The 13,139-nt window shown below is 36.6% G+C and overlaps 1 protein-coding gene across 1 annotated transcript in view; it reads left to right on the top strand.

Annotated features, from left to right (window-relative positions):
• The window catches only part of DOCK4 (dedicator of cytokinesis 4), a 525,552-nt gene that overhangs the window by 233,447 nt on the left and 278,966 nt on the right, over positions 1–13,139 (top strand). Inside the window, exon 5 of the mRNA XM_027838880.1 lies at positions 3,615–3,711. Coding sequence (XP_027694681.1) covers positions 3,615–3,711 — 97 coding nt within the window. The remainder of the gene's footprint in view (positions 1–3,614; positions 3,712–13,139) is intronic.

Raw genomic sequence — 13,139 nt, forward strand, 5'->3', positions numbered from 1 at the left:
GAAGATGATGAGTAACTCTCTCAGACAGAATGTAAGTAATACATAAGTAATATCCTCGACATTTGTCTACTTTACAAAAATATTTTTGTATTGTGTGATATTTGTAAAAGACCTTTTCTGAAATTGCCTTCCTGCTTAGGATAGAGAATATATTGCTGTGGAAAGCATGCTAACCTAGGAGTCAGGAGGCCTGAGTTCCAGTCCCTCTTCTGCTATTAAGTAAGGGGTGCCTTTTGGCAAATCAGTTTACTTCCTTGGGTCTTACTCACCTTATCTGTGAAGTGATGGGAATGAGCAAGATGATGTCTAACAATCTCTTCCAGTTCTGAATTCTGACTCTCCCTCTTTAATAAATTTATGTATAAGAAAGCAAATAAATTAAGATTTTAATTGGCAGGTTTTTCTTTTTAATGATTTGTGCCCACCTACTTTCAAGAGAATTTGGGGAGGTGACTAGCTGGTTAATGTGCTGTATACATTCCACTTTGAACTGAAGCAAGAGAGATTGTATATAAAAGAAACAGATATAGTAGATGTTCCTAGGCCACAGAGATGAGTTGATGACTGTCATTTAGTCAGTGAATTTGGCTCTAATCATTCTGGCAGCTGATTTCTTTTTAAGTGGAGACATGGGGGAGACATAAAGTTACATGTTTTTGCTTTGTGACAAGAAACAACAGCCTTCATCTGCAAACAATTAAGAAAAAAAACAAAGCTAAATCTGAACAAGGATTTCTCACTTGGAACTTCACAAAAAAGACATTTCCTACAATATCTTAAACTACTGTGTTGCAAAATAAATAGAATTGCATTTGAGAGAGTTCTCCTATCATCCCTATGTAACAGCAGAGGACATAGCATTAAATCATAACTCAGTAAAGTAATTTCTGTGAGGGATAAAGATAATGAAGTCCAGGTCCTTTTCTCTCTGATGGATTAACTTAATATAGAACTCAGAATCTAGATGAATGAAGAGTTATGTGTCCATTAGACTGTCTCAAATATCAAATGTGCTATGCAAGCTTTTGCCATGCTCTGAGTCACACTAAGTTCACATACAAGCCCCTAAATATACTATATATAGTATGTATATCTATATACTAATACACAGACATATACTAATATCTGTGGTGTTGGTTGAAGTCTGAACCATGAGCTTTAGATGCCAGGTATGAGAAAAGCAGAGCTAGCATACTTTTGGGGAAGTTAAAGACTCCCATCTACATGTTGCCCAAATGGAATATCAACCAATTTAATTGTGGGCATGGAGCAGCACAAAAGTTTGTTTAGTAATATTTTAAGAATAGAGTTTAGAATCATAACAAGCATTTGTACCATTTACATCAATTGTAACTTCAGATGATCGTATAGAAGAGACAACTTTAACTAGGAAAAAAGTTTGGGGGAAATATCTTATTAGTTCATAGTCCTATCTGTGCAGATATCCCAGTACAGCCCTTATGATTTAGCTGATTTGAAGCCAATGCTATCCTCTTGTGCTTACCTGTTGACTTATATTAAAAATTCACCTCTAAACAGCCAATGGAATTAACCTTGACTTTGCAATTAAGATTGATCATTAAGCACTGCTGAAGCCTACCAAATAAGACAATTTTAGTTTGACATATATACATGAAGCTGTTTATTCTCCTAATCGATACATACAGCTGCTCACTTAAGACTGCTCATTTTAGCATGAAAAAAAATCTCAGCTCTCAACCCCATAAAACTGAACTACATTCTTAGTGCTTTCTAATGACAAGATATTCATAGCCATGTAAAAGAGGTTTAAGGTTTTAAGTTCAAGTAGTACTTAAATAGTAAGAGAGTTTTGATATTGTACATTCTGTGCCTGTCATTATATTTTTTCAAGATCCAATGGGATTTAGTGTTCCCTTTCCCACCTTCCTGAGGCTGAGCTCTTTAGGACCATTTTAAAATGTTGCCCATTTTAAGTATGATAGCTACTGGAAGAACAAAATAGCTTTAATATTCTTTGAAGCATCATGTTTTTCTGTTTACCTTTTAGAAGTTATTTCTTACTGGAACAGCCAGTCAGTCTGTTTCTCTGAAAGCTGGTGTGCCATTTTTATAAGTATTTCATTTTTCCCTTTTAGATACCCCGTTTTATAGTTTTTATACTTTTTTATATCTAGAAAATGGAGAACTGTCACTAGGCAGGCGTAATTATAGCAGCCCTCTGAAATGAAGAGCTCAGATTCCTGTGGTGAAGAGTACTCAACATGTGCTTTTACTTTTTCTTAGTGCCTTTAATGAAACTTTTAAAAAATACCAATTAGAGTTATTTTAGTGATTTCCTGGGAAAGAGCCTTCAGAGCTGCTATTAGCATCAGGCAAAGAATTTCATCTCTCATTAGGAGCTCTTGGTTTGAATCAATCCTATTATCTTTTCTAATGGGTCATCTCTACCTGTCATCCTTGAGAAAATTAAACTTGACAAACATAGAATCCTGTTCATCTTAAGTCATAGAATTAGATGATCATAGAATTTGAGAGCTGGGATAATAATATGTTCCTGCAAAGCAGTATTAATCCTGTCCTTATTTTAACCTCATAAGATGTGAGTCTGTCACCTGAAACTGAGACTCAGTGGAAATGGAGACTCTCATGCCAAATAATAGAAAATAAAAATCTGTCCATTTCCCTTTCCTTTTCATATCTCTTCTGTTTATTAAAGGAACTTATTGATAGAATCAACCCCCCAAGTATATATTTGCTAGAATATTGTGTGAAATATTTTTCAATATATGGATTTTGTTCATTAGAGGCCTATGCTTCAAAGAATGATGTAAAGGATGGAAAGCTGGGCCTAAAAAACATGGTAACTCTTCAAAGTAAATATAGCATCAGTATTAGCATGGGGATTTAAGGCCAAATATTAAAACTATCTTTGCGGCATCTCTGATTCTGAACCCTCAAATAATCAAATCAATTCAAGAAAAATTAATTCCCTACTATAGACAAGGCACTTTATCAAGTTCTGGGAATACAGAGACAAAAATCAAATAGTACCTGTCCTCTGGGAGTTCCCACTCTACTCAAGGACCCAATATGCACACAGATTAGCAAGTAACACAGAAATTCAATAAAGAGAAAGAATTAACAACGCTGTAGAAAAAGGCAAGCATAAAAATCCTTCCATTGGAGATGATATCTAATCTTAGTCTTTAAGGAAACTTGGTGTTAAGAGACCAAGGTGATGAAGGAGTGCAATTTGGTCATGTGGGGCAGCCTGTGAAAAGAAACAGAGATGGGAGATGGGGTGCTAAGTTTGGGAAATAGCAAGTATGTCAGTTTGCCTGTCATTTTGCTTGAATTAAGGATAGTAACAATATCACATAATTCTGGAAAGGTTGGTGGGAGTTAGATATTGCAGAGATCTTTAAATGATAGGCTGAGAATTTTGGATTTCTCTCTCCATCTAATGTTGCTGTATAATCAGAAAGCGTTGACCATCTGTAGATTGAAATAATGCTGAGGAGCCTCTTCCCACCCCCATTTCCCCATTGTGACACACAAAACAAGTTGATTATCTATAGTATTTGAAAATACTGTTTGGGGTATTTTTTTAAAATATATTTTTAATATCACAGGCAGTTTGAAATGGTAATTCCAACAGAGGACTCCGTTATCACAGAAATGACATCAACTTTAAGAGACTGGGGAACCATGTGGAAGCAACTTTATGTGGTAATTAGCTTTTTATGGTATTGTTGTTCTGGCAGAAAATAATTTGAAATAAAATACCAGAAATCTCAATAATTCTGCATATCATTAAATGTTAAGTTTTCTAAAGGTGAGGTATTATTGCCATTGTGTTTGAATGCTTTTAACTGCTTCTCTCCTAACTTTAGTAAAGGTTGATTTTGTTCATTATAAACTCTCTGAGTAACTCTATGCATCCCTGCTGGGGCTGAAGTGCCTTCAAAGAAAGATCAAATTATATTCAGTATACTTTTCCTCTTAAATGTGTTTCAATATATTGTAATTCCTTTTAGTAATCAAAATACTTGGTAGGTCTCAGTTAATATGTGGTTAATACAAGCTCCTTATTCCCCCATTATATTGGAAAAAGACTTGATATGTTGTGTTTTTTAAAAAGCTTCAAGGTATGTATGATAATCAAAGAAAACTGATAGGCTAATTAATTATGGGCAGCTAGATGGTGCAGTGGTTAGAGCACTGAGCCTGGAGTCAGGAAGATTCATCTTTCTGAGTTCAAGTCCAGCTTCAGATACTTAATAGCTGTGTGACTCTAGGCATGTCACTTAACCCTGTTTGCCTCAGTTTCCTCATCTGTAAAAGGAGCTGGAGAAGGAAAAGGCAAACCACTCCAGTATCTTTGTCAAGAAAACCCCAAATGGGGTCATGAAGAATTGGATGCAACTGAAAACAAAACAAAAAAGGCTAGTTAATTATTTAACATATATTTATTAGAAGGAATTAATCAGGCTTTATAATTAAACTGACAGGCTAGATTTTATTTTAGGAGCTAAAAGGCATGTATAATAAATTTAAAACATTACTGATATGTTTCTTTTGAGAAGATGTTTTGTAAGGATTATGCCAAAGAGGAAAAAAATTTTCTAGAATGAGATATATAGAAATGGAGTAATGGGATAATATTTTTGATCTGTGTTATTTGTGGGATTGAATAGTGTATTTGATTAAGGAAAGACAGAGCTTAAGAAAATGCAGCAAAATAACTGATGTTGGTACTGTAGCCCTGTATTCCTGCAGCCGGGTAGCTTGAGCAGCCTTATGTTGAGAATCGAGAACAGTCCTGTATGAAATGTCTGAATGTGAGCATTGCTAGCATGAGAAGAAAAGCACAGTGGAAATAAGAGTGACCTGAAGGACCTTGTGCCATGCAGGCAGCTAAAGAAAAGCTGTTCCTTTTTTAGACTGAAACACACACACACACACACACACACACACACACACACAAGATATACTCTACTGAAAAATGAGCAAAGCCCAAGTAAAATTCTTAACTTAATACAATAAAACAATGACATATGGGTACTTTTTTAATAGAAGGGAAAGAATCATTTGAAAGTAAGGTGAAAGTCACAGCATCCTTAATATCTAATATGTGCGCTTGGACAATGGGTCACTCTACTGCCATTTGAATGAACAGAGCTACCCTGCTAGTAATCTGCTTTACATCTGTCTTTCTGAAAAAAATTTAGATTATATTTTACCTGATCTGGTTATTCATAACTTTATTTGATGCTATGAACTGCCTTTTTGAAGATCACAGTCAGTTAATTTGAAAACCAACCAAGTGAGGATGCTGACCACCCTGTAGGAGGCAAACATTAGAGACAGGTCAACTCCAACACAAAGCTTGTTTTGTTCTGAGCAACAGAAAATGGATTAACAGTAAGAATGTACAAATTTTCCTGGTGAATCAGGAATCTACATATTATTCCTAGATCACATTAACCTGTATTTAAAAATAGCCAATGCAATTTGACCTGGAAAGATAATGGAGAAATAAAATACAAGATTATTAGGCAGCCTAATTTGGAGATGATGACTCTGATAGGTTTGTCTTCTTGTTCAAAGATAATGGTACTTTATTAGTGGTGATTGTGGGCGTACTATCCCCAGACCAGTATTTTGGGTCAAGTAAAACACAGTGACTGGCAGGTGCTTGTGTCAGTAGAGATAGATTAAGGGCAATCAAATTCTGTGACAGTGTAGAAAAAGGAAAGATCAGCAGTAGAATAAGGAATATTGATACTTAGCAGGAACACTGGCAGGGAATTTCCAATGGAGGAAATTACACACAGAATCTTAGACTTAGAGCATTTTCGATCTGAAGTACCCTTTGAGATTGTCTAGTCCAACAAATAAAGACATTGATGCTCAGTGAGATTAATTGACTTGGACAAGATCACACAGCTACTTAATTGTCAGGAAGCAGATTCCAGTGGAGGTCTTCTATCTAGCTCTTTGTTATTATTGAGCAAAACACAGCTGCTGGAGTGTGATTGAACAACAATCATATATATATATTATATATGTGTATATATGTATATGTATGTGTATATATATATATATATACACACACACATATACATATAATATGTCTGTTCACTTAATAAACACTCTTAAGTGCCCAGTATGCACAAGACACATTACTCTGGCTGCTATGGGAGATTCATAGAAGACTATGACAGCACCTGACTGCAGGAGGCTTATGGTAAGGGTAAAAAGATGTGTACAAAAGGAGACAGAAGACAAGGAATTGTATGTAAGAGATGTCTAAAAAGGTAAGTACAAAGTCCTATCTTGGTTCAATAGAGAAACTATTTAAAAATGTGAAGATGAGCAAGACAGAAAAAGAATGAATTTCAGTACTTCCAGGAAGATACAGAGAAGTTGGGCAGAGGTTGGGGAGAGAATAGGGTTAGGCTTTTGGGGTAGAAGGAACGGCATGATTGGGAAAGTTGTCAAGAGAAAAAGTATAGAGGGTGTTCAGGGAAGGGCAAGTAATTAAGATGAAATCACTTTCCCTCTGCTAATTAATTGGCACTAGAGGTGACATGGTAGAGTGGAAAGAGTCTGGATTTTGAATCAGGACAACAGTTCAGGTTTCAGCTGTGATAGCGTGCTTGCTGGCAGTATAACCCTGGGTAAATCGTGTAACCTCTTGAAGCCTCAGTTTCTTTAGCTGAGAAACATAATAAGGATAATAATATTTGGTACTACCTACCTCATAAAGCTATTGTGGAGAAGTTGATCTATAATTTTTAAGAGCTAAATAATGTTGTGCTTTTATTATTGAAAGGCAGCATGGTATGTGAGGCAGCTACATGGCACAGTGTATAAAGCTCTGGATGTGGACTCAGAAAGACCTGAGTTTAAAACCAGACTTAGGCACTTACTAGCTCTGTAACCGTGGGCAAGTTACTTAACTTTTTCCTCAGTTTCCTCATTTATATTATAGGTATAATAATAGCATATGTTTCCTAAGACTGTTGTGAGAATATGATGAGATATTTGTAGATTGCTTTGAAAAACCTGAAGCGGTATATTAATGTTAGCTGTTGTTGTTTTTGGTAATAATAATGTTATCATGGTTTATAGTAGGAGTTTTAGGCTGAGACCTGAGTTTGAATTATGGCTTTAAAATTTAATAGTTTTGTGACCCTGAGCAAGTGATTTAGCCTTTTTGTGATTTAATATTTCCATCTACCAAGTGAAGATAAGAATTTCATTACCAAACTCTCAGGACTGTCATGAGACAAGTACTTTTTAAACTTTCAAGTGCCATTTAAGTGTGGTTTACTTTTGTTGTTATTCATTCTAAATTCTGGTGTCAGGCCAAGCTAGTTTAATCATTCTTCCACGGGACTGCACTTCAAATACTTGAGAACAGCGATGATGTTACCTCTTGACCAAGCCAATCATCCACAGGTACCTTCAAGCAATCCTTAGGTGATGTTGCTTTGAGTCTCCTAGCCGTCTTGGTCATTGTTCTCAAGGCTTGCTCCAACTTGTCATTGTCCTCCTTAAAATGGCATCTGCCTACTATGGGTTAGGCACTCTGTTAGGTACTTGGGATACAAAAACAAAAGTGAGAGTCATTGTCCTCAGAGTTTACATTCTACTGCAGATGCACAATACTTATTGGGGAATATGTGTGTGTGTATGTATGTATACATGTGTGTATATATGTATATGTATATGTATATACACACACATGTTACCTGTTGTTTGATAATATTATGGTTTATAGTAGGAGTTTTAGGCTGTATATGTATATACACACATACACACACACACACACACACACACACACACACAGAGCCATGAAAAGTTTTTTTTGGGAAGAGTCAATTGGGGTTAAGTGACTTGCTCAGGGTCACACAGCTCGTAAGCGTCTGAGGCCATATTTGAACTCAAGACCTCTTGACTTCAGGGCTGGTGCTCTATCCACTGTGCCACCTACCTGTCCCTGGCACATGCAAAATTTAAAAAATTTATAAATATTAAAATTTTAAACTATACACATGTACGCACACATGCTGGTGAATATATGTATGTATAAATATACAGACGTGTGTGAAACGTGTGTGTATATTTATGTTTCTATGTTGTGTGTATATGTATTTCTGTATATATACATATTGGTGAATATATGTACACATGCATATTACACACACACATACATACACACACACATATATTCACCATTAAGTGTTTTATCTCTGCAATAGAATGTAAACTCTTTGAGAAATATCTAAATATAGATATTTCCATATAATGTATATCTATATATGTGTATACGTATTACATATACATATATTCACTAATAGGTATGTGTGTATCCACATACACACAAATACTTACATTTATTGGCCTAAGGAGGTAGGAGTTTGGATAATGACTCTCTCACTTGTCATCAGTATTTAGCCTGCAAAAATCTTTCTGACTCAAACCTCTCTGAGCCTCAATTTCTTTTTCTCAGGAGATGAAAATATGTGTGTAATACCTACCAGACAAGGTTATTTTGAGGATAGTGCTCTGTGAAGTGTAAGACACTATTAATTTGTGATGTTGATGATGGTGTTGAACGTACTAGTTAGGTAGGGAGGCAACAAGCATTTACAAACATTTATTATGTGCCTGGCGTGGTGCTAACCCCTGGGGATATACACATAAGCAAACAGAAGGACAGTCTCTATTCTTAAGGAGCTCACATTCTCATGAGGCTTGCAAGACAGCATATAGAAGGGAGCTTAAAAAGTTGGGTGTGTGGGGAGAAAGTACACAGGTGAGGCCATGTTGACAATGTCTCAGAAAGTCAGAAGCTCTATGTACTTGCTGTATTTCCCTAACAGTTGTTTGAGGTTAATTAAGGCACCCTGCAACCTTTCAGCATGACATACATATCTATTGTCTTCTATGTGTAAAAAAAAAAATGAGATTGAAGTACACTCTCTGCACAAATGATATGATTTTCAGTCAGGCTAAGGATCTGTGCCATACCCTGGATTTTAGAAACTATTCCAAGAACTGGGCATGGAAGGACAGACAAAAACATCTTTCCTCACCTCAAGGAATTCACATTGTAATGGGGGAGATAACATATATACAACCGTATGTACAAGATTTTTACAAAGTTAGGGGGAAGATGATCTCAGAGGGAAGGAACTAGCCATAAGGTTAAGAAAAGGTTCCTGCAGAAAGTGGGATTTCACCTGAGTGTTGAAGGAAACTCAGAAAGAAAGATTCAAAGAAAGAGCATTTCAGATATGAGGATTGAAAAGACATGGAATCAGGAGCTGGAATGTCCTACTTGAGGAATATCAAGAGGCGGATGTTACTGGATAGTAAAGATTGTAAAAGGAGTGGAATGGAAAAAGACTAGAAAGATAGGAAAAAGGGACAACATCTTGAAGAGTTTAAATCTAAACAGAGCATTTTATATTGGTTTCTGGAGTGTATGGGGGCTACATTTGTTTTATCTGAACAAAATTGTTTTATGTGTAAATTCAATGAATTCTTCACTAAAATACAAACATTTCAGAACACAGAATAAAAATTAATTCACTGTAACCCCATTTTATGCAACAGGACAAGTAAATAACTGGAATGGTGTTTCTCTGCTAAATGTATATGAGTTTTGTAAAATGTCATCAGAGGAAATACTGTCTGTTGAGATTATGACTGAGGGGCTCTGTAATCATCTGGCATTTTCGTGATATTATTCTTATGGTTAGAAATGTACATGATGGGAGTTTATTGAGCAGGGGTGGTGACAACATGGTCAGATATGTGCTTTAGGAAATTCACTTTGACACTTACAAGATGGAGTAGAGAGAGAAGAGATGAGGCAGGCAGACCAACTAGCAGTTATCACAATAATCCATTCATGAGACAATGAGAGCCTATATTAGAAGGGTGGCTGTATCAGAGGAGAGCAAGGGGAGCAGAGAAACAACAGGACTTGACAGTTGATATAATATGGTGAATGAGAGAAAATGAAGATTTGAGGATGACATTAAGATTATGAGTTTAGGTAACTATGATGTGAGCTCCCTAGTAATAGGGAAGCTCAGAATATGGAAGATAATTGGCTCTGTTTCGGACATCTTAGTTTGATATGCCTTAGGATATAATTAAAGATGTACAAGAGGAAGTTATTGATGCAAGATGAATTCAGAAGAAAAGTTAGGAAAGGCTATAATGATTGGTGAATCATTTCCATAGAGATGATAATTGAACCCATGGAAGCTGATGATATGTCCAAGGGAGATAGCATACAGGGAGTAGAGAATACAGCCAAGGACAGCACTTCAAGGGATACTTATGCTTAGTGGGAATGGTTTCCATGAAAAATGAAAAAAAAAAAGACACTGAAGAGTGGTCATACAGATAAAGAGAACCTGGAGAGAGCAATGACATAAAAACCCAGAGAAGAGTGTTTATCCAGGATAAGAGGGTGCTCAACAGTGTGTAAGCCTGCAAAGAGGTCAAGGAGGATAAGGATTGAGAAAAGGCCAGGAGATGTGGCAGTGAAGAGAACACTGGTGACTTTGAAAAAGCAGTTTCAGTTAAGTGATGCACCTGAAAGCCAGTCACGTGTGACCTGAATTTTTCATTTCTAATTATCGTCCTTCTCCAAATCCATTTGCTTTTCTCTTCTCCTTGGTGGGGACAGTTTATGAAATACATTGGGACTCCTCAGCCATTGCTATTTCATGATGTAGAAAATGTGTAACTGCATTTTTAAACAGGTAATGTCAATTATTGCTAAACGTCTTTACCAACTGAAAACTTATTCATCACATAAAAGTTGATAGTTTTGTCAGGACAGCTTCTTACTATAAAAACATGTTAGCAGGCAAGATGATCTCTGAATTCCCTTAATGCTACATTGTTCATGTGGTAACTTTTTAAAAAAAATGTATTTCAGTAGGATGTAGGAAAAATTCCTAGAAATCTGACTTGAACCTGAGAACTTCATTTCTAAGTTAAACTGACTTGTCTCTTAGGAAAAGCATTGAGTTTTCAAAGATATAGTTCCCTGTGCATGACAATGAGAATCAATCAACCCTTTTCCTTCCCCACATACTTCAGTTGCTACAATTACAGAAGGTCCAGAAAATAATGAATGTAAAGTCTTTGTGAAGTTTTAACACGTAAACAAGATATATCTACTTTTGTCTGGGGAAGTCTTTGATTGGGTCACAAGAAACATCTTATGATTGGGTGAATTAGCCACATCCATTGAGCCTTTACATTAAAATAACAAGTCAATGTGGGAGTTGTACAGTTCAGGAGGTGAAGATTTTAGGTTTGGGAGCTGTAGCTGGAAATGGAGGAAAACCAAGGTCCCTTAAAGAGAATTGCTCTTGGAATATGGAGAAATTTTTCTTTCTTCCCCAAACCCTCACTGACCATTCTTTGGACAGCCTGGTCCAGTATGAGAAAATTCATGTAACTGGGAGTAGGGAGCCGCACTGAGGATAGGCAGTTACAGAAAGACTGTCACTTGAAGAGAGACGCTTCAGAGTGTGAAGTCTCATGGTAGAGAGAATTGTAAGCTATGGACTAAAGAAATAGCATGTCCTGGGCACAGCTGAGTAGACTACTCCCTCTACAAATGGGGCTGTACCCCACTAACTGTGTGAGGCCTCCACAAAGAGAGAAAGGATTTCAGTAGTAGTAGCTGTGGGTTACCCATTTTTCATAATGTTCTGTATTATGTGTCTCTCACTACCATTGAACTCTAACTTTGAGCCCATGGATACTCTGTATGCATGTATGTATGTATCTGCCTGTCTGTCTGTCTGTCTATCTATCTATCTATTGGAATAGTATATCTTAGAAATTTTTTGTGGGATTATTTTATATCAACCATTTTTACTATCTTGGGAAATGTCTTTGCACAGAGTAAATTAATTTTACTAGCTGATTGTTAATGGTAAGGTAAATGGTAGGACTATAATCTTCAGAAGTAGAAACTCATAGGGCTACCTCTAGAAACCAATGTAGCAGCCACCCTTTTAGAGACTCCATCTTCAAGTAAGCAAACAAGGGTATATCTGTATGGGGAAGGGGTAATGTAAGGGTGGGGTTGTGGTGGTAGTGTAGCCCAGAGAAGCTACTGCCTTAGGATTTCTTTAGTTTACCTTTTGATGCAACTTTTGAATTGATATATTTTCTTTTCTTTTGTTAGTCTTAAAAAGTAATTTCTCATACTTTCTTATTTCATCACACTTAAGGAGTGTGATAGTGGTTACTAGGAGGAGCTAAGATTGACACAATAGCAGAAGAAGGGATTGACTTTTATTAATTGTGATATTTTTCTAGATTCAAAGACACAAGCAGATTAGACATCTAAGAAGTCTACAAGGCATAATACCTCAGGTTTGGGGTTCAAGGGTTAGTGAAAGATTTAGAAAATAAAAGACTTGGATTGAAGGACAAAAGTCTGTTGGACTGATTCTAAGTATTTGAGCCAGTAACTTAATAAGTTGACTGTCAGTAAGTCAAGTTAAGTCAACTAGCATTTGTTAAATGTCTGCTATGTCCTAGGTGCTGTGCTCAGCTCTGGGGATACTATGAAAGGCAAATACAAAAATAAATAGATGGTCCCTATTGTCGAGGCCCTTACAGTCAAATGGGGGAGATAGCATGTGAACAACTCTGAATAAACAGCATATATGCAGGATACACTGTGGATAATCTCACAGGCAAAGCACTGAGAGTAAGACTGGGAAAGGATTCTTGCACAAAATGGGACTTTAGCTGAGACCTGAAGGAAGCTAGGGAAGCCAGGGGGCAGAGCTGAAGAGGGAGACCGTTCCTGGCATGGGGGCCAGCCAGTGAAAACCTTCAAAGGAAGGAGATGGAGTGCAATGTGAGAGGACCAGCAAGGAAATTAGACTGAAAGATAGGAAGACTGGACAGATAGGAAGGGGCCAATATAAGAAGGAATTATGCTTGGGATAAACAGAGGATTTTTATATTTGGTCTTTATTTCAGAAGATCAATTTGACAGCTGATTAAGGATGGATTGTATGAGGAGAAATATAGCAGGGGACTAAACAGCAGCCTATTGCAACAGTCCAGGTGTGAAGTGATATGGGCCAGCA

Source organism: Vombatus ursinus, unplaced genomic scaffold (assembly GCF_900497805.2).
Source record: "Vombatus ursinus unplaced genomic scaffold, bare-nosed wombat genome assembly UNPS02014830.1, whole genome shotgun sequence".
Classification (NCBI taxonomy): Eukaryota; Metazoa; Chordata; class Mammalia; order Diprotodontia; family Vombatidae; genus Vombatus; species Vombatus ursinus.